The sequence below is a fragment of the Hyperoodon ampullatus genome (assembly GCF_949752795.1).
Source record: "Hyperoodon ampullatus genome assembly, chromosome: 13".
Classification (NCBI taxonomy): domain Eukaryota; kingdom Metazoa; phylum Chordata; class Mammalia; order Artiodactyla; family Ziphiidae; genus Hyperoodon; species Hyperoodon ampullatus.
The window spans coordinates 51,164,076-51,190,545 of record NC_136926.1 but is presented as its reverse complement, the minus strand read 5'-3'; the positions used below and the strand labels follow the sequence as shown (position 1 = coordinate 51,190,545).

The window sequence follows — 26,470 nt, the reverse complement described above, 5'->3', positions numbered from 1 at the left end:
ACACCTAGGTTTCCAGTTTGAACAACTGGTGAATAATGGTGGCATTTGCTGAGATAGGAAGTGCTGAAGGAGGAGTGTGTTTGGAGGAGCAAGGAGAAGGATGAATTCTGTTTTTGCCAAGCTGAGTGTGAGATGCTGAGTGTGATAAGCATCTGAATTTATATCTAGGCAGGGAATTTTATATCTGGCTATGCATCTTTGGAGAAAGATCCAGATAACAGATGCAAATCTGAAAGTGATCTGTATTTATATATGTATTTTTAAAATTTTTGGCTGCCTCGGGTCTTCATTGCTGCGCACAGGCTTTCTCTAGTTGTGGCGAGCGGGAGCTACTCTTCGTTGCGGTGTGCAGGCTTCTCATTGCGGTGGCTTCTCTTGTTGCGGAGCGTGGGCTCTTGGCGCGCGGGCTTCAGAAGTTGCAGCAGGTGGGCTCAGTAGTTGCGGCACGCGGGCCCTAGAGTGCACGGGCTCAGTAGTTGTGGCTCATGGGCTCCAGAGCACAGGCTCAGTAGTTGTGGTGTGTGGGCTTAGTTGCTCCACGGCATGTGGGATCTTCCCGGACCAGGGATTGAACCTGTGTCCCCTGCATTGGCAGGTGTATTCTTAACAACTGCACCACCAGGGAAGTCCCTGATCTGTATTTAGATGGTACCTGAGGCCCCGTGAGTTGGTGAAATGTCTGGGGAAAGTATAAACTGAGGAGGGCAGAGGGCCTTTGACCAAGCAACAAGGAACCCTCGATATGTAAGGACTGAGAAGGAAGAGCTGGTTCCAAGCCTGGCTGATCATTAGAATCACCTGGGAAACTTAAAAAATGTATACCTGCTGGGGAGGAGGTGTCTACATAACCTATATATATATTTTTAATTTTATTCATTATCATTTCTTTTTTTTAAATATTTATTTATTTGGTTGTGCTGGGTCTTCATTCCGGCATGCCAACTCTTAATTGCAGCATGCATGTGGGATCTAGTTCCCTGACCAGGCATTGAACCCGGGGCCCCTGCATTGGGAGCACAGAGTCTTAACCTCTGTGCCACCAGGGAAGTCCCACATAACCTATATTTTGAAAAAACTATAGTATGATTAGAAACCATTTGGCAGAAGAAAAAAACTGTCAAAGAAAGGATCAGTGGTTAGAAAAAGGAAAATAAAAGAATGGTGATGTTCCAGATCCCAAGGGAAGGAGTTCAGGAAGAAAGGGATTAGGCAAAATCAGGACTGAATTTTGCACTGGGAAGCCAGATGGTGAGACACCCACTTGTCAGATTCCTCCGTAGTAGGGGATTGCTGTTTGAACTCAGAAAAATTTACTAAGGGATTATGGAAAGGTGCCTAGCAGAACACCCTGTGTTCAATGCCCTCATACACACATGCACAGGGTGGGTGCAGGGGAAGGGGAGGGAAAGGAAGGTGCATCAGGTGGCAGGGAGCTTTTCATTGGAAGGAGCATCTGAACTGCAGCATTCCTAGGAGAGGAAATAATGGAAAAAAAACTATGATGAGCTAAGAGAATGATGTACTCTCTAGGCAAGAGTTAGTCCCTGGCTGTAGGGACTTAAGTGTTGGGAATGGAGCAAGAAAAGGGGCCAGAGCCCAGTTATTAAGGACCTTACATGCCAAGGTAAAAGAGCCCTGAAGAACGTAAGAAAGTAAGTGGCACGATTAGATTTGTGATTTAGTTAGCCCATTCTGGCAGCCAATGTGAAGGATGGCCTGGGATCAGGGAGGATTAGGAAAAGATGGAGGCTCAAACTTCCATCAAGAGGCTGTGACACAATATTGTAAATCAACTATACTCCAATATAAAATAAAAATTAAAGTAAAAAAAAAGAAATTAAACAAAACAAGAGGCTGCAAGATGTGTCTTGCAAGGATTCAGATGAGGGGTGATGGATTCACCAGGATAGGAAGAGAAGTGAGTGGGTAGCTGACTGGAATGAGAAGAGAGTGGACCCAAGAAGCCAGGATCAACACCTAGTTTCTGGCAAGGTGAGTAGTTGGTGGGAGATGTCAGTCTTTGAGATAAGGAATAAGGAAGACTAGATTTAGGGGAAGATAGGGGTGGAGACTGGAGTACAGGAGGGAACATTTCAACACTGGTAGGTTATTCCTTTCTCCAAAGGAGAAAAGATGTCAGTAACATTATTACTGGTTTCCTATTCTCTTTCTCTCACCTGTAAGTCATTCTGCAGCCTATTTCCTTCAAGTATCCAGATTCATAAATACTACTTTCCTGTATCAGAACACAGAAGCTTCAACCAATTACTGCAAGGCGTTTTCATTTTTTAATTACTTCATTTAAAAAATACTTATAATGTACCAACGACTTGCAAGGTACTCGTGAACCTGGAAAAGAAAAGTAAGCAAAACGTAACTGGCCTTCCCCTTTTAGAGCTTACTTCTAGCAGAAACCAAATAAGAAATGAACCAACCAATTATAAACCATGTAATTTATGTCATGAAGATTTGAAGAAGTATAGAGTATCATGTGGCAAATAACAAGAGGGAGGGGTGTTCCACTGAAGTTCATAAATAGGCTTTAGCAGATCTGTGAACTGCTGAAATCTGTATGTAAGATTTTGTCTGTGCCTGTATAATGTGGCGGGGGGGCAGAAAGGGGAGCTGAGATGCTCAAAGGGGTCCATGACCCCTTCAAGGTTAAGAACCACTCTACCCTTCAAATCCATCTGGGCACCAGGGTACACAAACTTCTGCGCGACAAGGCCGCGACTAAGGGGAATGCTGGCAGTCTGGTGGTCTGTCTAGTCCACAGAGAATGACCTTACCTTTACACTTAGAGACATCAAAAGCGATCAGTCTTCTGACTTAACGTGAGAAGAGACAACGTGGTGATTAACTTTTTAAAAATCCAGTTGTTTTAAAAAGATCACGGGATGTTCTAATCCTCAATCCCTGGGGACGTCCAAGCACGTGCCCGGGTCCGAGCGCGTGAGCAGCAGCACTCTGCCCGCCAGACGCCCTCCCGCCCGGAAGGAAGAGACAGCTCCGAGCTCCGCCTTTTAGATTTGGCCGAGAGAAGTCAACGAAAGCTTTCGCAGTCCAGACCGGGTTTTCAAAAGCATTAAGACGGAAGTAACGGCGGGCCGGAAGTTCCAGGGCCTGCACTGGGACCAAGTGGGGAGGGGGGTAGGAGGAAGACTCGGGGTAGGAATGGCGGCTCAAATTCCAATTGTGGCCACCACTTCCACTCCGGGGATAGCCCGGAACAGCAAGAAGAGGCCGGCCAGTCCTTTCCACAACGGCAGCAGCGCCGGGGGCTATACCGCCAGTAAGAAGAAAAAGGTGTCCGCCTCTGGCTTTGCGCAGGTACGCAGTCACTCCCCTAGTCTGCGCGTTGCCGGGGCGGAGAGCGCGTGCGCCGGGCTGCGGGGCCGGGCACTGGGAGGCGGGGCGCCTCGCGTGGGCGTGGCCCTGCAGTCGTACCTCTTGGTTAAACGCAGGTGTCTGGGGCAAATGAAACATTTTTTCCTCTTAGTTTGCATACGTGGAGTTTGGTTAAAGAATGACCCGCGTTGCATAGTCCATGAGGAGAACTGGGGAGGTGGGGGGATTGTTATTGCCTTACTGGTAGGGACGCCCCTTCCCGTCGGGGTCGCGATTAGAGCGAGGCTCGGGACTTTTCTTTATGTGAGTTTCAGTCAACCAGAGGTTCTCCCGTCTCACCTTCGTCCATTCTGCAGACATTTACCGAGTGCCTGTGAGGTGCAGAGCGCCCTAATGAACGGTGTGGAGGAACACAAAGATGTATTGATACAGATGATTTCCCTCATCCTCAGAAAAGTGCTTTTTTGACCCTCAGTTTCCCTGTCCCAAAGTGGGTTTGGTCTTCCCTCATGCGGTTGTTATGAGGATTCAGTGAGATCATGGTCCTAAGCCCTGAGCACAGCGCCTGGCACAGACTTCACAGCATCTGGGCGATCGGGGCTCCGCAATTCCAGCAAAGAATTTTCAGCAGAAGAGTAGCTTGGTTGATGAGTGTTTTTCTTGGCTGCTGCATTTTATTTAAAGCGATGAGAAAGCAAAGATGGAGTGTGTTATTTTGTGCTCTCCAACACATGGCGTGGCATCCTAAACCCAGAACGACATTCTAGAGATATTAACTGTCTCTGGCTTCCTCCGTTGATAATTGGTACTGCATTTTTTTTCCTTTTAAAATACTTTGTTGATGTATGATTTGCATACAGTAAAATGCCCAAATCTTAAGAGTACCGATCAATGACTTTACATATGTATCCACCGATGTGGCCACCATCCAGATTAAGATAGAGAGCATTTCCAAGAGCCCCAGAATAGTCCCTGGTGACCCTTTCCAGTTAGTACTCTCTTCCCTCCCTGCCAGAGGTAACCAGTACTCTGACATCTCTCACCATAGATTGACTTTGCATTTTTGAGCAGAATATAAATGGAATCATACAGAGCATATTCTCTTGTGTCTCTTTGGATTTCTCTGTGAAAAAATGTTTGTGAGAGTTATTCATTCATCCATTCATGTTATTACCTGTATCAGTACATAGAGTATATTGTGTATACCACAACTGATGGACGTTTGAGTTGTTTACAGTTTTTGCTCTTATGCATAAGCTGTTCTGAACATTCCTAAAAATCTGGGTAGATACATGCTTTCATTTCTCTTGGGTAAATGGATAGTAGTGGAATTGCTGGATCATAAAGTAGACACACATTGAACTTAGAAATTGTTAAACAGTATTTCCCAAAGTGGTTGCACTATTGTGCATTCTGAGCAGCAGAGTATGAGAGTTCCAGTTGCTGTACATCCTCAACAATACTTGGCATCAAGTCTTTAATTTTAGCCATTCTGATGGTTGTGCCATGGTATTTCTTTGTTTTAATTTGTGTCTCAGATTACTAATGATGTCATCACTATTTAATTTGCTTTTGACCATTCCGATGTCTTCTGTGAAGTGCCTGATTTTTTTCTCATTGTGTTGTTGTTTTTTGGGGTTTTTTAAATTGTTACTGTATAGGAGTTCTTTATATATAATTGGTTGGAGTCATTTGCCAGATATATGCATTGCGAGTACTCTCTCCCAGTATGTGCACGGTGCATGTTGATATCCAGCTGTGCTGAGACCAAGGAATGTAGTCAGTACATACTGGGAAGAATGGTTGTTTTGACCCTAAAGGTAGCATTGATCATCAACTCCTCCACAGCAGGCTTCAGAGAGTGGACGAATGCCTTCAGGATGCTGGGAATTCCCAGTAACCCAGCTTGGTGGAAATCACAACTCTGGTGGTCTTAGAGCTCTCAGTGAGGGGACGGGCTGCCTAGGTACTCCTTGTGGGTCTTCTCCATCTCATCAGCCTTAGCGAGTCCTCAGGCTAGAAAGAGAAGGGCATTCCCTGGAATAGTGAATTCTTTTCTTTGTTCTCCTCTTCCCAGCTGGCATTTAACTAATGAGGTATACAGCCAGTTACCTGACTCCCACCCTCAGCATCTCATGAAGAAGGAAAAAAACTTGACTTCTATCTCCAGAAAGGAGTCTTAGTTTTTTTTTTTTTTTTTCCTGCTCTAACATAGCATTCCATCCTAGTTCTCTTTTCCACAGCAAATGCAGGCATTTGCGCAATGCTGCCCTGAGGGCTGTGTGGAATCTTCCTGAATTGACCCTTATCTGTGTCCCCTCCTCAGCCTTTCTGTCCCGTTTCAGTTGAGCTCAGTCAGCAAGAATTTATTTCTGTTATGTCTCCAGCAGTATGCTTAAGACATTTCAAGGGATTATAGCTTGTCCCTGCCATCCCAAAATCCTTCTAGGAGGAGAGAATGACCTACACATATTGTATTAGTTTTCTATTGCTGTCATAACAAATGACCACAAATTTAGTAGCTTAAGTAACACCTATTTATTAGTTCCTGGTTCTGTAGGTCAGAAGTCCTGGCACATCAAGACTGGTTTGGTTCCCTGCTCAGGGTGTCACCAAGCTGAAATCAAAGAGTTGGCTGGGCTAGTTTGTTGCCTGGATGCTCTGGGGGAAAATCTTTTTTTGAGGCTCATTCAGGTTGTTGGCAGAATTCAGTTCTTTGCAGTGGTAGGGCTGAGGTCCCTGTCTCCTTGCTGTCGATTTGTCACTATCCACATTCCTAGCCACATGGCCTCCTCCGTCTTTATTTATTTATTTATTCATTATTATTGGGGTATAGTTGCTTTACAATGTTGTGTTAGTTTCTGCTGTACAATGAAGTGAATCAGCTATATGTATACATATATCCCCTCCCTCTTGGACCTCCCTCCCACCCTCTCCCCTTCCCACCCATCTAGGTCACCACAGAGCACCCAGCTGAGCTCCCTGAGCTATACAGTAGGTTCCCACTAGCTATCTGTTTTACACATGGTAGTGTATATATGTCAATCCCAATCTCCCAATTCACCCCACCCCCTTCCCCCCACCCTCTGTCCACACGTCCATTCTCTACGCCTGCATCTCTATTCCTGCCCCACAAATAGGCGCCTCTGTACCCTTTTTCTAGATTCCACATATATGCTTTAATGTACGATATTTGTTTTTCTCTTTCTGACTTACTTCACTCCGTATGACAGACTCTGGGTCCATCTACGTCACTACAAATGACCTAATCTCGTTCCTTTTTATGGCTGAGTAATATTCCATTGTATATATGTACCACATCTTCTTTATCTGTAAAGCCAGCTATGGAGAATCTCTTTTGTGTCTAATCTCTCTCACAGCTCAAATGTCTCTGACTTCTCTTGTCTCTGACTCTATTTTTTTTTGTTTGTTTGTTTTTTTTGTGGTATGTGGGCCTCTCACTGTTGTGGCCTCTCCCATCGTGGAGCACAGGCTCCAGGCACGCAGGCTCAGCGGCCATGGCTCATGGGACCAGCCTCTCCACGGCATGTGGGATCTTCCCGGACTGGGGCACGAACCCCTGTCCCCTGCATTGGCAGGTGGACTCTCAACCACTGCGCCACCAGGGAAGCCCCTGACTCTGACTCTTTAGAGAGCTTGTGTGATTAGGGAAGGCCCACCAGGATAGTCTCTTGTTTAAGATCAGCTGACTTGAGACCTTAATTATATGTCAAATATAAGATATATATTGCAAATCCCTTAAATATATCTCAGATCCCTTTACAGTGGTACGTACATTAGTGGTGCGTTTGCTTAAAAATGGGGAGAAGGTGTGTGTACACCAGAGACCGGGAATCTTAAGGGCCATCTCTGAATTCTACCTATCATATATCTGAAACAGTTAGGAAAATCTCGTCATTTCTAACCATGTCCCAAAGCCGATTATAGATCTTCTCTGGTGTCCCTGCACCCACCTCTCCTTCTCTGGCCTTAGTGGTGGGACACAGGAAGATGAGGATTCAGCATAGGTGATGGTCATCAGAGAAGGAGAGGTGGAGAGGGAGAAGAGGGACTAGAGGTGGCATTTGAGGGGTGGTGGGTATGGATGGAGAAGGCCTTCCAGAATCGGCGCCGTGTACATATATCGTATTGCTCAAGGTTTCATCAGTGAGAAATGAGTGGTTTTTTTAAATATAAATGATTGTAGTTCTTAAGTTAAAAGGGACTTTAGAGATCTTTCAGTATCGAAATTTCAGTAGTTTCCACTATTTTGTGTCTTACAAAAAAGCAGTGTCTGGGCTTCCCTGGTGGCGCAGTGGTTGGGAGTCCGCCTGCCAATGCAGGGGACATGGGTTTGAGCCCTGGTCCGGGGGGATCCCACATGGCGCGGAGTGGCTGAGCCTGTGCGCGACAACTACTGAGGCCTGCGTGCATGGAGCCTGTGCTCCACAACAAGAGAAGCCACCACAACGCAATGAAGAGTGGCCCTCGCTCGCCACAACTGGAGAAAGCCCCTGCGCAGCAACGGAGACCCAATGCAACCAAAAATAAATAAATTTATAAAAAAAAAAAAAAGCAGTGTCTGTAAAACTTTCATGGGATTTAAAAATTTACAAAGGACATTTACAGAGAGATTAGAGTGCTTTTTGAAATTGGTGAAAATAACTTGATGGATTCTTAAGGTGGGTTTTACTTTCCAGAATGTGCATGCTATTTCTAAAGTAAAATTGAGTGACTAGATGAAATTTAGAGGGCTTTCTGTTTGGAAGTCCTTAGGGGTTGAAGGGAATATTTTTGATCTAAAAGTATTCTGAGCAAAGCATTTATAGACGTCTCCTTTATGTCAGCCCTAGAAAATGGTATTAAATAGTTTAATAGGACTAAAACAATATTGTTTTATTATTCCATCAAGATGAATCTTTAGTTCAGCAGAAATTATTGGTGTTTATGCTTGCTAAGTTGTACACATTATCACAGAATTACAATTCTGTGTTTGGATTTATATTTTCAGTATAAGTAATATAGTTATTGATTAATTACATCATAATCTGGAAAGTGCCATCTCCCATCCATTCTGGTCATGATATTTTGAAAATGTTTAGTGTTAACTTGGGTTGGAGAGCAGATACACTGTGCTGTGCTAAAGTGAAAGAAGTCATGATAAATAATAATAATATTTATTGGGCATTTAGTGTGTACCAAATGTTCTAGGCACTTTCTAAGTACTATCTCATTTAATTCTCTGTGAATTGTTATTCTACAGGTAAAAAGACAGGAGCATAGAGAGGTTAAGTAACTTTTCCATGGTCACACAGCTAACAAGTCATAGGGTCAGTATTGGGACCCAGACAGACCGTCCAGAGTCCACATTTTTTTTCTTGACGGCCTCTCTTAATATCACTCTTACCAGTCTCTACCTTAGAAGATGTAATTGGATCTCTAATGTAACCAAATCCAAGGTGCAGAGAAAAGCTTTAGGGGGGAATTTTATTAGTTCAATACAGGGCATTTTAGACTTTCCAAGTGCCTATTCAAGTTAATAAAATCTACAGAGAAACCTAATTGACCTATATAGACTGAGTGTTACCTAACAGGCTGATTTGTGATGGTGAAGCAGTTAGCAAAGCATCTAAATAAGTTGAGAGGCAGCAGTTGCTTCTTTAGAAGGTTAGTGCAGAGTGCAGGGGATGGTAGAATCTTCTGTAATTGGAGGCATCCAGAGAACACTGGACTGATTTGATTTATTCATCTAAAAAATAATAATTCTACCCCACCTTTAAAAAAAATCATGATAATGTTAGTTTTCTTTTTTCTATTTTTAAAGTGCACACAAAACGTCAGCCAGTCTTCTTCCCCCACAATTATTATAATTTGTGTTTTCTACGTGTTGATATAATTTTTCATAAACTATATTTGGTGTATAACATTGCATGCCCTGCTTTTCACTTAGCACTGTTTTCTTTTTGTTTGTTTGTTTGTTTTTGGCTGCACCACACAACATATGGGATGTGGGATCTTAGTTCCACAACCAGGGATCAAACCTGCGCCCCCTGCACGGGAAGCTCAGAGTCTTAACCACTGGACCACCAGGGAAGTCCCACTTAGCACTGTTTCTTGACCCTTTCTCTATGTTGATAGTCTTCTCAAGGAATTAAGTGCTCTTGTTTAATTGACTTGATTGAATGTTAAGTTGCATCTCACTTTTTTGGTGTTTCACATAACCCTACAGTAACCCTGCAGTTTTAGACTAGGGTCAGGTATTTGAATCTAGACTACTATTAGATAGATGTAACTGGGCATTGGATTCATGAATGGTAAGACAGAGGATATTTGTCTCCCTTCTGTGTAACCACAGACAGAAGGCCCCCTTTCAGTCTGAGTCAGGGCCCTGCAGGCTGCCAAGGAGACACGAAGTGGTGCATGTGGGCTCCGGTCGGGCGAGCTGAGGCCTTGCTGACTCTGGAGCAGTCCTTTGATGGCAGGCCGGGTTCCTCTTCCTTGGGACTTCATCAGCTCTTTTCGTGCTGCAAAGAGGGGACAGCCCTTAGGGCCGGGCGTCATTCCTTTCCTCTGATCTCAGGGCTTTTGTGTCTTGGGGCGGGACAGTTCAGCTCCTAAAGTCTCTTAGTGTTAATAATGGTTGAGTAACGTGGAAACTATACATCATTTCAGATTGTACTTGATTGCAGCCCAGCCTCACAGACTTGATCCTCCCCTTGACGGTACTGTCTCTCCCTCTCATCCCATCACTAACAGCCCCGGGCGTCCAGCTTGGCTGAAGCCCAGGGGAAGGGAGGAACGAGGGCGCAGCACCGTGGAGGGTGGGTTTAAAGAGGAAAGAAAAGCAGAAAGCCCCGCTCAGGGCCCAGAGTCGGGTGTTCTTTTGCATCCGGTCAGAGAGGGAAGCAAGCCTTCACTGTTGCGGAGGCAGCAAGCGGCCCCAGACGGACGTGGCCTAGTCGGTGTCAGGATGGCGTCCCTTCCTGTCCCATCCTCAGCGCGACTCCTCAGCGGGGGTTCGGCCTGCTGACGAGGGAGGAGATGAGGATGGGGTGACCAGACGGACAGGAGGGCTCGGTTCTGGAAGTCAGCGCTTGAGCGCATCGCCCTCACCCGCTTCTTGCTGCTGGAGTCGCTGATGCAGATTCCCGACCCTTACTTCCCATTGCCTCCCGTCCTCTGTCTGCTGGCATGTCCTCTCCCGTGGGCGGGCGCCCAGACCTGCCAACCCATGTGGGCTGCAAGGCACCTGCTTTCCTCTGCCGCCTCTGGGGCCACACCCCTGCCCAAGTCCAGCGAGGTGTTCCTGCTGCATCCTCCTGGGTGTCCCGGGGCCTGGGAGCAAACAGCCGACCTCAAAGGATGTCCTTGTTCCCTCCCTGGATTTCACTGTGCACCCGGCGCCTTTGAGACCCCCACTAGGAGTCGGGGAACAAGCAGACACAGAGAGGGAGGAACGCAGGCTGTTCTGGCCCACGAGAAAAAGCCGAGGTCCCTGCTGAGGACGGTGGCCTGCAAGCCGGGCGTGTCCCATGGGTTGTTCTGGAATCACCACAGGAGGCCTTGGGGCCTGGTTCTTCATTTCTCTCTAGCATCTCCTCTTTGCTTCTGAACAGTTCCGTTTGTTGATTTTCTCCCAGATGGAAACATTATGTAAGCAGTCATTTTCTTTATGAAAAACGCAAATGAAGTTGAAACTTACAGTGGATCTGGCCCCGGGAAACCTCTTTCACATTCCACCTGTTTTTCCTGAGTTGGCCCTGGCTGGCTTGGCTTTTCTGCTCTGACGTGATGCTCACTGCAGAGTTAGCAGGGTTGTTTTTCTCTCTCTCCCTTAACTTAGGCTGCCCTGTAGGCCCAGCCTCCTGGCAGCCCCCACCCGCCGGCCTGCACCTCGCCGGTGTCTTGCTGTGCCCTTGTGAACTGTCGGATTCCTGGGGAAAACAGCCCCTATCCTTCTTCTGACACTGGCAGGTGGCCTGCTCACCTCACAGGCCTTCCAGCCAGTGGGCCTGGGCTTCCCCCTTCAGCACTGTGCCACCACCTCTTGACAGAGCGGGTCCCTGTCACTCTTCTCCATCTGCACGCCAGCCATTGCTTCCTCCCCAGGGCCCTGGCTCATTCGCTGTTAGGTTGGCAGCTGGCTGTGTGCGGCGGAGGGTCTCACATGGCCACTGTATGTTTTTAATCCTCTAAATATTTTAGTGTGGATTTCCTAAAACCAAAGGCATTCTCATACATATATAATAGCAGTACAGTGGTCAAATTTGGGGAATGAACATTGAAGCGGCACTGATACCTCATATACAGACCTTATTCTCGTCCTTTGTCTGGTCCAGGATCCAGCCTAGGCTCACACTTTGCACTTAGTTGTTGTGTCTTTTTAGCCTCCTGTCATGTGGAACAGTTCTTCTGTCTTTATCTTTCATGACCATGACACTTCTGAAGAGCACTGCTCATTGTTTCGTAGACTTTTCCTCAGTTCGGGCTTGTCTGATATTTCCTTGTGATTAGATTTGGGTGATACATTTTTGGCAGGAGTAGAGAAGGAGGCTGTTCCCTTCTCCGTGCTTCATGTCGTGGAACTTGATGTCGATCCATCCCGTTGCGGATGATGTGTCTGTGAGCACTTAGTAAGTTAGTGTCTGCCAGTTTTCTCCACTATGAAGTTATTATTTTCCTGGTTGTATTAAAGTATCAGTGTCTTGAGACTGTGTATATCCTGTTTCTCTTCACACTTTTGCCAGCCACTTTTAGTGTCTGTTGATGGTTCCTGCCTGCAGCAGTTATTATAGTGGTGGTTGCCAAACAGTGATTTTCTAATTCCTTCTTTCCTTCTACAGTTATTAGTTAGAATCCTGCTGTGAGCAAGAGCTTTCTCTTCTCTCCCATTTCCTTTGCATTCTTACAATCAGTGTTTGTATTCATCCATTCTCATTTTGTTCTCTGGGTTACAATCCGTTACTAGCCTTCTTCATTCAGTCTTTCATACATTTATTTGTTTATTTGTAACACCTTTATTGAGATATAACTTGTATACCATAAAATTCACGCCTTTAGAATGTACAGTTCAATGGTTTATAGTAAATTTACTGAGTTGTGCAACCATCACTACTATCTTATTGTCGAATATTTCCATGACTGCCCAAAGCAACCCCCTCCCCATTACCAGTCACTCCCCATTCCCCTGTCCTGCCAGATCCTGTAACCCCTCATCTACTTTCTACCTCTATGAATCTGACTACTTTAGGTACCTCAGATAAGTGAAATCATACAATATGTGGCTTTTTGTGTCTGGCTTCTTTCAGTTAGCATAATATATTCAAGGTTTATCCATGTTGTAGCATGTATCAGTACTTCATTCCTTCTTACAGTTGAATAATACTCCATTGTATGGATAAGCCACAGTTTGTTTATGCATTCATTAGCTGATGGACATTTAGGTTGTTTATGCTTTTGAGCTATTATGAATAATGCTTCTATAACTATTTATATATGGATTTTTGCATAGACATATGTTTTCAGTTTTCTTTGGTATATACCTAGGAGTTGAATTTTTGGGTCATATGATAATTCTATGTTTAGCATTTTGAGGACCCAGCAGACTGGTTTTTTTTAATTACATCTTTATTGGAGTATAATTGCTCTACAATGTTGTGTTAGTTTCTGCTTTATAACAAAGTGAATCAGCTATATGTATACATATATCCCCATATCCCTTCCCTCTTGCGTCTCCCTCCCACCTTCCCTATCCCAACCCTCTAGGTGGTCACAAAGCACCGAGCTGATCTCCCTGTGCTATGCAGCTGCTTCCCACTAGCTATCTGTTTTACATTTGGTAGTGTATATATGTCCATGCCACTCTCTCACTTCGTCCCAGCTTACCCTCTACCTGCCTGCCCCCCCACCCCCGTGTCCTCAAGTCCATTCTCTACGTCTGTGTCTTTATTCCTGTCCTGCCCCTAGATTCATCAGAAATAATTTTTTTTAGATTCCATATATATGTGTTAGCATACGGGATCTGTTTTTCTCTTTCTGACTACTTCACTCTGTATGACAGACTCTAGGTCCATCCACCTCACTACAAATAACTCAATTTCATTTCTTTTTATGGCTGAGTAATATTCCATTGTATATATGTGCCACGTCTTCTTTATCCATTCATCTCTCGATGGACACTTAGGTTGCTTCCATGCCCTGGCTATTGTAAATAGTGCCCGGAGACTGTTTTTCAAAGTGATTGCACCCTCTTACATTCTCACAAGCAGTGTATGAGGGTTCTAGTTTCTCCACATCCTCACCAACACATTATTATGTCCTTGAGTGTAGCCATCCTAGTGGGTGTGAAGTGATATCTCATTGTGGTTTTGATTTCTATTTCCCTACTGACTCATGATGTTGAGCAAATTGTCCAGATTTGGCCAGTGGGAACCTCTTCAAACTGACTCCTATGTCCTTTAATTTACGCCCATCACTTTTCGAGTGCTGTAATGGACTTGAACTGTGTCCCTTCAAGGTTCATATGTTAAAGTCCGAACCCCCAGTATGCCTCAGAATGTTACTGTATTTAGAAATAATGCCGTTAAAGAGGTAATTATGGTTAAATGAGGTCATAAGGGTGGAGCCCTAATTCAGTATGACTGGTGTCCTTATAAAAAGGGGGAAAGGGGTGGGGTGGGGAGGGCGTGTATACAGAGGAAAGGCCACGTGAGGACACAGTGAGAAGATGGCCATCCACAAGCCAAAGAGATAATCTCATAGAGAACAGACTTGTGGTTGCCAGGGTGGGGGGTGGGGATGGGTTGGGAGTTTGGGGTTAGCAGGTGCAAACTATTATATATAGAATGGTTAAACAAGGTCCTACTGTATAGCACAGAGAACTATACTCAATATCCTGTGATAAACTGTAGTGGAAAAGAATATGAAAAAGAATGTATATATATATGTATAATTGAGTCACTTTGCTGTACTGCAGAAATTAACCCAACATTGTAAATCAACTATACTTCAGTAAAATAAAATTTTAAAAAACAATTTAAAAAAAGAGAGAGAGAGACAGGTCTCAGGAAAACCCAACCCTTCTGACACCTTGATCTTGAACTTCTAGTCTCCAGAACTGTAAGAAAATAAGTTTCTGTTATTTAAACCAACCAGTCTGTGGTGTTTTGTTAGGCAGCTCTAGCAAACTGATACAAGCGTTTTCTTACTTTCTGGCACCACAAGGCTCATCTTGTACTTTCCTGCCCCAGCCCTGGAATCAGCCATTTCTTCAAAGATTACTAGTTCTTGGAGAACAATATTTAGAAACCAGGATCTATACCTGGTGTCCCTATTGTTTATTGTTCCCAGCCGTCTCCATGGAAGAGCTAGGAAATGTAGGTGTGTGTGTGTGTGTAAGCGCCCCCCATGCTTTGACATCATATAGAATTTAAGAAACTCATGAGGCTAATGATAGTCTATTATATTTACCCCATTTTTTTCACTCATTCCTTTGTTCCCCTTTTCTTTCTGAAGTTCCCAGTCTTCTGTTATTGATTTTTTACGTTTTCATAACAGTACCATACTAGTGCCATTGGATATGAGTTTCAGGAAACACTGAGCCTGGATCACTTACTGCCTCTGTATCCATTTCTGTGTTTATCTGTCTGTATATATGTTAGAAACCATGAATTCCTCTTACTAACCTGTGATTTCCATCCAATAGCACAAGGTTCATTCTAGCCGCCCCTCATTCCTTATTTGCCTCATCTTAGAAGGTGTGTAGTTTCAGAATTATTAACCGGTACCCTTGTGAGAAACAAACCTACCAATTGTTCCTGGTTCTTTTTGCCTCTAACCTTAGGTGATATGGTCAGAATACTATGTTCACGTCACTAACGTTATCTCTCCCTTCCTCCCCTTCAGTGTGGTTGTGTTATTCATTCAAACCTCAGTAACATTGGTTTGTTTTTGTTTGTATTCCATTTTCTCTATCTGCTGCCCGGTCCTTGCTGGTTGGTTTTATTTATTTGTTTGTTTGTATGTGAAACTTTAACATGGTTCAAAAGGTCAAAACTTTACAAATAACTAGACTTGGAGAAGTCTACTCCTCTCTCGTCCTTTCCCATCTCCCCTTCCTCCCACCCTATTCCCTTGTGCCCTATAGGTAACCAAGCCCAGTCGTTTCTGAATTATCCTTCCTGTGTTTCTTTGGGTTTGGCCACTGCATCCCATCCAGAGACGATTCCTTACAGTGAACTCCGGAGCATACACATCTCAAAGACCGATGCTGGCATGGAGCGACGCTGCGTTGTCTTATTGCTTAACTCCAATCAGTTAATCAGTCAGTGATTATTTGGGGCTCGCTCTGTGCCAGGCACTGGGTTAGATGCAGGGCTCGGAAGACGGAGCCAGGTGGTGAAGCAGGTTGTTCTGACCCCCTGTGCCTGCTCACCCTTGGAATCTGTCCCTTCCCTCTTCTGTTTACCTCTCTCCTGTGTCTCTCCTTCTTCTGGTCTGTCGTTCCCTGCCTGTTTCACAAAGCTGTTGTTATTTCAGTGACTAACCAAGACTTAAATACTATCAGTCATGTATCCAATTTATGATATTACTCTTACAAATAGTCAACACTAAATAACATTGACAACTGGCCAGAACTACTCAAGCTAACGTTGGTTACTGATTAAATGTGATGGGAAAAATCAAATCTTCCTCATCAGATTGGGTCTCCCAGGACACATGTATGAGCAGAAATACTATGATCATGAAGGAAAAATCACAAGGGCAATAAAAAGTTGGTTATGTACAAAATGCTAAATCTAATATTTGTTGTAAAAGTAAAACTGACATGGACTAATCCCGATGGAAATTTTAGTGGAGCATAAATAAAAAAGGAAACTCTTTATGCTTAAGAGAATGACTCCATGGATTCTGGACCAGAAAATACAAAATACAGGAGGATGGGGGAGCAAGAGGGGAGGCTGGAGAGGAGGCCAGGGGGCCAGACTTGTGCCTAATTCCCAGGGCGGTGGGAAGCACTGATGAGTTGTAAATAGGGGAGTTACATCAAGTTTACATGTAGAAGTGTGTCGCTGAGTGTGCTGTAGAGAACGGAGAGGGCAAGATGTGTGCTTCTGAGGCCCTCCCCTGAACCCCAGAGCTGAGGAAGGGCCAGATAAAGGCGAAGGACTGGGGAGGGAGGGGAGGATAGGAAAAGAAAGAGAGAGAGAACCGTGGCTACAGACGGTGGGAAAAGGATGAGAAATTGGAGGCGTCTTAGTCTTAGAGAGCTAGGCCTTGGAGGGGAGAAAAGTTAGGAAAGACCATGACTAGGGGGAGGATAAGGTGAGGGGCAGTCCAGATAGAAGAGGGGCTGTGGGCAGAGGAGAGGGAGCACAGGCCCACAGGAGAGACCCTGGAGAGGAGTCTCGGAAGGTGTGTGAGAAGAAACTGTTCGGGGAACTATTGCAGCAGGGTGGGTGGTCCCTGTCTCCCCCACCCCCCAGAACTCTCATACACTGCTGCTGGGAGTGTCAAAGAGTGCAGCCATTTAGGGAAATGATCTGTCAGTTTCTCATAAAGTTTTTTCACCCTATAACCCATTCCACTAGTAGGTGTTCACCCAGGAGAAGTAAAGACACATGTCCACATAAAGACTTGTACAGAATGTTCACAGCAGCTTTATTTATAATAGCTGAAGACTGAAAATGACCCACATTTCATCAACAAGAAAATGGACAGACACATTGTGGTACATCCATACAGTGGAATACCACTCTGCTGAGTGGTATACAAATTCTGTGAAACAAACTACCAATCTATGCAGCGACATGGACAAACCTCAAAAACTTTATGCTGAGCTAAAGAAGCCAAATACAGCAAACAGTACATGCTGTCGGATTCCGCTCATATAAATTTCTAGAACAGGCCAAAGTAACGTGGTAGAAATCGGAACAGTGGCTGCCTGAGGTTGGAAGGTATTGACCAGGAAGGGGCATGAGGGAACTTTCTGAGATGATGGAAATATTCTGCCTCGTTAGACCTGGATTACACAAGTGGAAGCATTTGGCAAAACTCATGAAGCCTACACTTAAGATCTGCACATTTCACTGTATATAAATTATATATCAATTAAAAAACAGTTTATTGCGGTCTGGGAAGATTGGAAGTAGCATTACAAATCAGAAGTGATTTCTTCCTTTGGCGTCTTTTTTCCTCCTGATTCTTGGCTTCAAAGGTTTTTTGTTTTAAAGTGCATTAGCCTGCTTGTCAGGGCACTCTCTGCCGCATCCAGCTGACCGTGGCCCCCAGCCTGCTCTTCCTTTATTCTCCGTGCTCAGAATGCCCACATCTGTTGTGCCCTTACGCGTACCAGCTCCATCCTGGGTTCTCCAGCCGATGAGACCCTTAAAAGGGCTGGACCTTTTTTGTCTTTAATGTTTCAAGACACAATTTGACAAGATGGGCAGGAGTAGGGGCCATGTGGTGTCACGGAGATGGTGAGGCCTTTGGAATTGCCTCCACCTGGGTTTGAATCCAGAGGTAATCCCTGTGTGGCCTTGAACCCGTATATCTGAGCCTCAGTTTTCTTCTTTGTAAACTGGGGATAATAGCACCCACCTTGTAGTAGTGAGACACCTGTGCTTGGCACTCAGGGGAGCCAGGAAGCCTGGCAGCTGGGGTCCTGGCTGCCTCTGCTGTGGCTTCTGCACAGCGGGTGCAGCTTCCAGGCTCTCCCCCAGTGCAGGCTGCCTGCTGGGGCTCTGGGTGCACCGTCTCCCCTCGCGTGTCCGGTGCTGTCATCTTACATCTTGTTGAGAGCTGAGTTAGGAAGCTCAGCTAAAGGACACTGACCCCGTACTATTCTTATTATGTTTTAAGGGTATCAGCATGGAAGGCGTGAGTGAGAATAAAATGGTGCCCTCTGATTTTAGCACAGGACCTCTTGAAAAAGCTGCCAAACCTTTGCCATTTAAGGATCCCAACTTTGTGGTAAGCATCTAAGGTGTTTTAGAAATAAAAAACCAAACAACTATACCTCGGCCCCTGATCTTGCTGGGCCTGCAGCCCAGGCAGCACTGGTGCCCCATCTCCATCAGCCCAAGTCACCACCTCCTCCACCGTGGGCTGTTGTAGGAGGGGTAGGGGCAGGAGAAGAAGGCCCTTCCTGTTGACCTCCCAGTGTGCCAATTCCCAAGGATTTTGGTGTCCTTTGTGGAATTCATTAAAGGATACCATTTTGAGAGTGGGTCACTTCCACGATGATTGCTCACCTTCCTTCTTCATAAGATTTAGATGAGGCTTGAAATAATTAACTAAAAGAGGAGTGCTTGAGGGGTAGGATAAATTACATGATTCAGACTATACCATTGAAGTTTATTTTTCATTAATTAGCTTTGAAAATACAGCGTTAACAGTGCCTGTGACAGATTTTTGTATTCCTTCCATTTTATTCTGTCATCGTCATAAGACAACAAAGAAAAAAAATTTTCCAGAAGGCTTGCTGTGCCATGATTGAGGCTTCCTTGGGTTTTCCTGGAGCACCAGTAATTTACAAGGTGGAGACTGGCCCTTAGAAACGAGTTTGGAGATGTGGTCATGAGTTTAAATCTAACTCTGTAGTGAATTTATTTTAAAGTAGTAGGAAATTCATGAGTGAATTCCATAAAGTTAGACCCAATAAAGGATGTGATTTTCTATGTGCATATAAAAAAAAATAACCTTTTGTTTCTACTCCATCACCAACTAACTCATATGTTTTGACAATCCAAAAGCTGTGTTTTTTTTTATAAGTAAGATTAAAGTGTATGGTGTAATACTTTTAAAAAAAGCCTTAGGGTACACTGACTGCTGATTGAATGAGGGGTTTATTACAGTTATGAATATGCATAAATGTCAGATACTGAAATGATCACCTCCACTGATTTCTGTTTCTTCCAATCCATGCTTTCGCCTCGAGCACTCTGGCCATGGTGGCGCAGCGGCTGGCAAGAAGAATAGAACCTGGAAGAACCTGAAACAGATTCTGGCTTCTGAAAGGGCACTGCCATGGCAACTGAATGATCCTAACTGTGAGCTGTCTAGAACCTCCAATGTGTTTATAGTGTCAGACTAGGAACTTTCTTATAACAAACCCACATTATTGTGTTTGCATTCATGTAGAAACAATTTTTAGCTTGGGAATTTTACAGTGGCATCCATATAGGGAGATTATGTGTATATTTCCTCATAGCTATATTCTGTGTTGAATCTGTGTGTTTGCGTTGTCCTGGATGTGTGGTTTTTAGTGTCACTGTTAACATTTCAATCTGCAGCAGTAGTATGCTGCAGTATTTCCAAGTCTGTGTTATATGTTCTGCTCAACTTCCATGGAAAGTACAGGTTCGAACTTCCTTCCATCTCTTGCCCCACTGCACGTCTTTCATGGGGGTGACTCAGACAGGTGACAAGTGAACTAGTCAGTTGCTTGGGTGTGGACATTCCGGTGTCCGGATGCTCAGATCCATTTAGTGGGTTGTTTGGCATCTCATCACATCAGTCCATGTAACCGGAGACAGTGAAAGTAGCCTGTGGGCAGATGAGCTTTCCGGTGGTTCTGCTGGAGTGGGGGGTCCCTGGGGACAGGGCAGAGCTGGATCTGGAGCCTGCACTTGGTCTATGACATCCTGCATTATTTCCCCAGAGAATTCTCTGAGTACTGAATCACAAAGTAAAAAGTTCAGGAATATTATCAAGCAGTCTTTTAGGGGGAAAAAAAGGGGGGGGAAAGGATCTGAATGTTTTAAAGCCAGTTTAGTTATTTTCTTTTTTTCTTTTTTTCCCCAGACTTCAGTATTGATGCTCCTCCATCCTTTAAACCAGCTAAGAAGTATTCTGATGTTTCAGGTCTTCTTGTGAGTATAATTACATCTCTATGTCTTACAACATTGAACTGAAAAGGAGATTTCACGGTACTGTCTATTTAGAAAGTGTTGGATATTGACACTGGTCCTGCCAGAGCCCGTGTACTCTGAACAGGTAATGGGTTTGTGTGGAAGCATTCACTCAGTTATTTAAGAGCGGCTGCAACCTGGGGCATCCATGTGGGCAGCCTGGAGCGAGGGTTGCTCCCGAAAGCAGGAGACCTGAGTGTTAGTTTCCCTTCCTCTGCTTGTTAACTATATGACAGAACATGAAAGAAACAACAATTTCCCATTTTTATTGCTGAAGTTTAAAAAAAAATCCTGCAATTTAGAGATGATTGTATTGGGTTGGCCAAAAAGTTCATTTGGGTTTTTCCATAAGATCTATGGACAAACCTGAACAAATTTTTTGGCCAACCCAATACTTTAAAAAAAAAAATTTAAACTTCTTTAAAGAGGCACTATGGTAAAGATAGTGATTTTCAAATTTATTTTTAAGCATCAGAATCCCTTTTCCAAATGAAATCTTTTACAGAATCCCCTGGAGCCCACCTGCCCACTGTGACCCCGTGTGGATCTGGTCCTCTGCCCTTCCCCCCACTCCCCACCCCAGGGACCCCTACGGTGCTTCTAGGGAACACAGTTTGAAAACCAGCAGTGCAGTTGGACAAGTGGGACTTGGGTAAGTCCCTGAACCTCAGCGACCCCAGAGAACCTTGTTTCCTTGTTTGCAGAATGTGGATGAAGTGTGGAATTTTCCGCTCGCCTTCTTCATCCTTTTTCATTATTATTAGATTTGGAAGATGGGCTTCTTTTCATAACTGTAGAAATAATGAGAAACCTCACTTTTTGAAGCTCATATACATCTTTTTAAATGCTTTACCTTTTTATGAAAATGTGTGACTCCAACTTCCGTAACACACTAAATTAATGATATTGGGAAAGATTTTTTATTATATTTTTGAAAATAATGTTAGTTTTCCTCTCTGAGTTAGTCATATGTTTTAGCTTTTCCTCCAGAGAGCACACACTCTTCAGAGTACTACAGACTTGTTAACATAGACCTTAAATATAATGATCCTAAAAAATAGGGAGAGTAGAAGCACTATAAAGTGACTTGTGTGTGTGTCTGTGTGTGTGTGTCTGTGTGTGTGTGTGTGTCTGTGTGTGTCTGTGTTGTGTTCTTCTTTTTGTGTCCATTCATGGGCATGTATCTTTTTCGAAAGGTCCCCTGAGAGGACTTCCATTTGAGAAAAATATTGTAGTCTTATGCTATCTCTTGTCTACTGCCTGAAAATAGTTGCCTCATATATTTGACCCATTTTAATAGTTGTTTATGGAAGGAGGGCTCATCTGGCACAAGTTATTCTGTTATGGCCCAAAGTGGAAATTTCTCCCTGCACCATTTTGTGCTAAGCTTGTAGAAGCCATGGTTTATGGCCAGACTTGGAGGGTGGCCCCTTAGAATGTAGCTTTATCCTTACCACTATCAGGCAGCTCATCTGCTAGTGGAGTGGTTTTCACACATTAGGAGGCATGAAAATCATTTTGAGAAGCATTGTTCCAGGCCCCTTTATGCCATTGGCAAAGGACTTGTCATGTTATACGTAACTAACCTCTTGCCCCACTGTGTGTAAGAATTAAGACATTCTGAATAAACAAAGAACTCTACCAAATCATTGAAAGACAATCCCATAGAAGAATCAGCTAAAAGAATATGAATAGACAATTACAAGGAGGAAATACAGATGACCAATGAGCAGATGTTCAGTCTCAATGATAACTAGGAAAAAGACTCATCAGGTAGGAAAGAAATGAAGACATTTGGTTATATACCTTGTCACCAACGTAGACAATGGACATCCTCCTACATGGCTGTCTTGAGGTGGGAGTCACATTGGTACACATTCTCGGGAAAATGATTAGCACTACCTATCGAGACAAAAAGGTAGAGGCCTACGACCTAGCAATTTGCCTTCCAGCCAGCTCCCTAGAGAAATATTGTGTAAAAGGAGCTTCATGCAGAAATGCTTATGAGAAAATGTGTTAGCAAAATATTGGAAGCAACATAAAGTTCAACCAGTGGGGTAGGGCTGGGGAGTTCATACTATTCTGTGAGCTTGATGTATAGGTAACAACATGGGTAAACTTCCAAGATGTGGTGCAAAGCAGGATAAGTAGCATGGTACCACTTCAGTAAAGCTCAGTACACAGTCACAAAAAATACTGGGCACTTCTCTGGTGTGTTTGTATGTGTGTGTGAGGGTATATATATAAACAAGGTCTGGAAGGGTGCCCACCTAGCAGCACTTTCCTCAGGGGAAGACAAAGGACTTCTGGATGGTAGATGGTAGTAAAAGGAGACTTTAGTCTTATTTGCAATGTTTTCTTTTTTTTAGAGGAGAATATGTTCACCTGTTACTTGTATAAATTAAACTTACATAATTAAAAAATAAAGCCGGGGGCTTCCCTGGTGGCGCAGTGGTTGAGAGTCTGCCTGCCGATGCAGGGGACACGGGTTCGTGCCCTGGTCCAGGAAGATCGCACATGCCGTGGAGCGGCTGGGCCCGTGAGCCATGGCCGCTGAGCCTGCGCGTCCGGAGCCTGTGCTCCGCAACGGGAGAGGCCACAACAGTGAGAGGCCCGAGTACCGCAAAAAATAAAAAAATAAAAAAAAATAAAGCCGGGCTCATGTTTACACTGACCCATCTGTTCCAGCCAGTGGCCATTTCCCCTGTGCTGGGGCCTGGCCGGAAGGGATGCAGGGTCACACCTGTGTTTAGCCCTTGTTACAAGGCTGTGGAAAGTACTGCGGCTCTGGGTGAGATGGAGGAGCAGCATATACTGCCTGTCCCCCTGTAACAAGGGAGGCATTAAAAGCCGTTTGCTGCCTGCCCTCTGGGATGAAGCCGTTTGCTTCATTCAGGCTGGAGGGACGGAGCCCAGAGAAGGGCAGACCGCAGGAGTCCAGTTCTTTACTTGTTCATCTCTGAGGTGTCACCCAGCCTCCTTCCCTCTGTTCAGAATACTAGGTCAGGTCTGGTCCATGCAAGTTTTTGTTTGACCTCTTTGTTAGTGCAACAGTTCTCTGTATTCTGCATTATTTGTTCAGCAGCCTTCTTGGCAGTGAGGCCTGAACTTGGGCGGGCGGGCTTGGCACAGTTTGGTGGTGGGAGTGAGGCAGCCACAGAGATGGAACCAGGCCAGGGCTGGTTCATCCATGGAGGCCAGATAATCAAAGCCAGATGCACATGCCTGCACCCCTGCTCGGAACTGCAGGGCAGCTCCCCTGCCAGTTAGTACATCTAACTGCCTCATGGCCAGGAGCCCTCGGAAGGGACCTGCTGCTGTTTTTCTAGTTAAGCCTTCCTTTATACGAGTGGCATGAAAGGAAATGTGGTACAGAAAGGCAATATCTAGATTAAGCCAAAGGATCAAAGTTTTGTTTTATATAGAACTTTAATTAATCTTAGCTTTTTAGGAATAATCTCATTTTCCTGACACACAGACCTCAAATACCTTAGGGAGATCCCCAGTGACGGAACTGAAGACTTTTTAGAGCATGAGAAACCCATGACTAAGTTCCCTTCAGCTTGTTGCTTCTTCACCAAGCCTCCCTCCCTCCTTAGATCACAGCGTGTCTGGGTCCATGCAGAGACGACCAGCACTGGCGCAGACAATCCACACCTGAGTAACTGGCTGTTCTCTGTCTAGACGTTAATGGCATCTTTTATAATTTTTTTAAAGGAGCTCCAAATGACTCACCCTCATGTTTTCTGTTTCAAAATGTGTAGGAGCCATGTGCCTTGAGGTAGATAGTAAGTGAATATTTTCTCCACTCTGCACATGGGGAGAACAGACCAAAAGAGAATTTTGATATATCAGTGGGAAACAAGTTCTCTTTTCTGTGACTCTCCCCATCGTTCATTTGTTTGTTCATTCACTCATCCCTCATTCATGGTAGCTGAAGGCCCACTGTGTGCTCTGCATCTCACTAGGAGACAGTACAGCCAGGATCCAGTGATAAGTAAGCCACAGGGTTCTTGCCTCGTGGAGACTCACAGCCTAGACTTCAGGCAAAGAGTCACACAGGGGCTTCCATGGTGGCGCAGTGGTTGAGAGTCCGCCTGCCGATGCAGGGGACACGGGTTCGTGCCCTGGTCTGGGAAGATCCCACATGCCGCGGAGTGGCTGGGGCCGTGAGCCATGGCCGCTGAGCCTGTGCCTCCGCAGCGGGAGAGGCCACAACAGTGAGAGGCCCGCGTACCGAAAAAAAAAAAAAAGAGTCACACAGATAATAAATGTAAGAGCAACAGAGATAAGCATTCCACCGGAGATAGGGGTGCTGAGGTGAACGTGAGGATAGGGTCCTGACTGCCCATGGGGGCAGATAAAGCTTCCCCAATGATGCGACTTTCGGGGCCGAGTCCTGAGGGATGACCAGGTGGTTACTGGGCAAGGAAAGGGCAAATGGGCAGGACGGGAGGGAGGCGCTTAGAGCCGGGGTGGTTGGAACCGGATGGTGGGGACACGTGGCTGAGGCAGAGGCTCGGAAGGAGGGGCCCAGGCAGGGCCTGAGGAGCTGTGCTGCGGACTTGGGCCCTTGAGAGGTTTCATGAGGAAAGACATGATCGGAGCTAAAGGTTGTAAAGATGCCCCTGGCTGCAGGTGTCGGATGGCAGCCCTTTCCAGTGGAGGAGGGTGGGTGGCCAGTCCGGCACTGCAGGGTAGCCCAGGGAGCCATGGAAGTGACCTGGGGGTGGTGAGGGGGAGCGAGAGGGGAGCGCACTGGGAGTAGGTGGTGTGGGGGTGGGGTGCCCCCCGGGCTGCCCCCTCCCCACGGCCTTGGGTGACAGATCCGGAGCATTTGTTTGAAGCAGGTGGAGTCTGAAGGCGGGGATCAGGGAGGGATCATCAGCATGAATTCAGTTTGGACCTGTTGCTGGTAGCCCTGAGGCACCAACCAGAAGAGTCCCGGTGTCTGATGTGGTTATTCCCCCTTCCTCCTGTCCATACCCTGAAGCCTTTCTCACGTCTGGGAAGACTAATGTGTCTTTGCCAAGGTGAGCGATTTAGCATTCTTGGTGACAGAGTCAGACATGACGAAGACATTTTTCAGTTTCAGAAAAATAATTTTTATCTTGATCTGAAAGCTCAACTCCGACCACAACTTTCTGCCCTTCTCTGTGCCTGTTTCTCACCCAGGCCAGCTACACTGACCCCCAGAGCAAGCTGCGCTTCAGCACCATCGAAGAGTTTTCCTACATTCGGCGGCTGCCGTCTGACGTGGTCACAGGCTATCTGGCCCTGAGGAAGGCCACGAGCATCGTTCCCTGAGCCCGGAGAAACGGAGCATGAAGTGGAAAACTGTTTCAAAGGCAGACTTTGGAGTCAAGATTTTGTTTTATGGAAACAAACTCATTCTGTCAATCTGGAAATGTCAGTGTTGGACCTTGGAAAGAATGTTTGGCTTTAATTTAAGGAGGTTTTTTTGTTTTCCCTCCAAGTGTGATATTTCCTGTTGAATTAAATTATACTTCAGTTGTTGCCCCAAGTAAAGTTGTTTGACAAGAAAATATAAAATTGTGCTTTAAATTTAACCCAAGTAAGTCCTCGAACTTTTGCTTCAAAGCTATGGACTCTTGTAACATGTTTAAAGACTCGACAGTGAGTCCTGACAATGAGGCTGAATTATTCCTGATCCCGGGGACTCCCTCTCTGAGCATGTTCAAATTTGTCCCTGATCGGAATGCATGGAAGAGGTCCAGAATTGGGGCTGGAGAAGAGAGAGCTGAGGAATTCACCGTCACACTGGGTCAGTCCTCATTCTGGGCCTTGGCCTCTGAATCAGCCTCTCTTCCCTTCCCAGCCTCCAGAACCCAGAGAGATACGTCTGTTAGTTAAGTCACTGAGTGGTCTGTGGCATATAGAGCAGCCCGAGCTGACTAAAACAGCAGCCCCGGCCCCTTTCTGGAGGTGTGGGGTATGACCATCGTCACCCCTTCCAAGCAGGATGTCTGTCCTGGTGCAGGATGTCTGTCCTGGTACAGGATGCTGTCTGCTCCAGAACAGGGCCTGCCTTCCATCCTCCGAGAAGAGGAGGCGCTCATGGGCCAGGAGAAGGAGACGTACTCCAAGCTTCTCTGAGCCCCATTCCCACAGGTCTCTGCGGGGCGACAGTGGAACCAGACCCTGGGGCTTCTGGGCCAGAGCTGCCTGTGCTTTGGGTGGACTAGGCCCCC

General features: G+C 45.4%; 1 protein-coding gene across 2 annotated transcripts; it reads left to right on the top strand.

Annotated features, from left to right (window-relative positions):
* Window positions 1-3,174: 3,174 nt before the first annotated feature.
* On the top strand, window positions 3,175-25,798 carry INO80C (INO80 complex subunit C; the record flags this gene model as incomplete). Of its 2 annotated transcripts, none has more annotated exons than XM_079718262.1 (5): window positions 3,175-3,330; window positions 18,208-18,318; window positions 19,286-19,397; window positions 20,152-20,219; window positions 25,434-25,798. In XM_079718262.1, the coding sequence occupies 5 exons, from the start codon at window positions 3,175-3,177 to the stop codon at window positions 25,563-25,565; spliced, it is 579 nt and encodes a 192-aa protein (XP_079574388.1). In that variant the 3' UTR covers window positions 25,566-25,798. The 2 variants fall into 2 exon arrangements, with proteins under 2 accessions (XP_079574388.1, XP_079574387.1); XM_079718261.1 differs by having other exon boundaries at window positions 3,175-3,429.
* Between the last annotated feature and the right edge of the window lie 672 nt (window positions 25,799-26,470).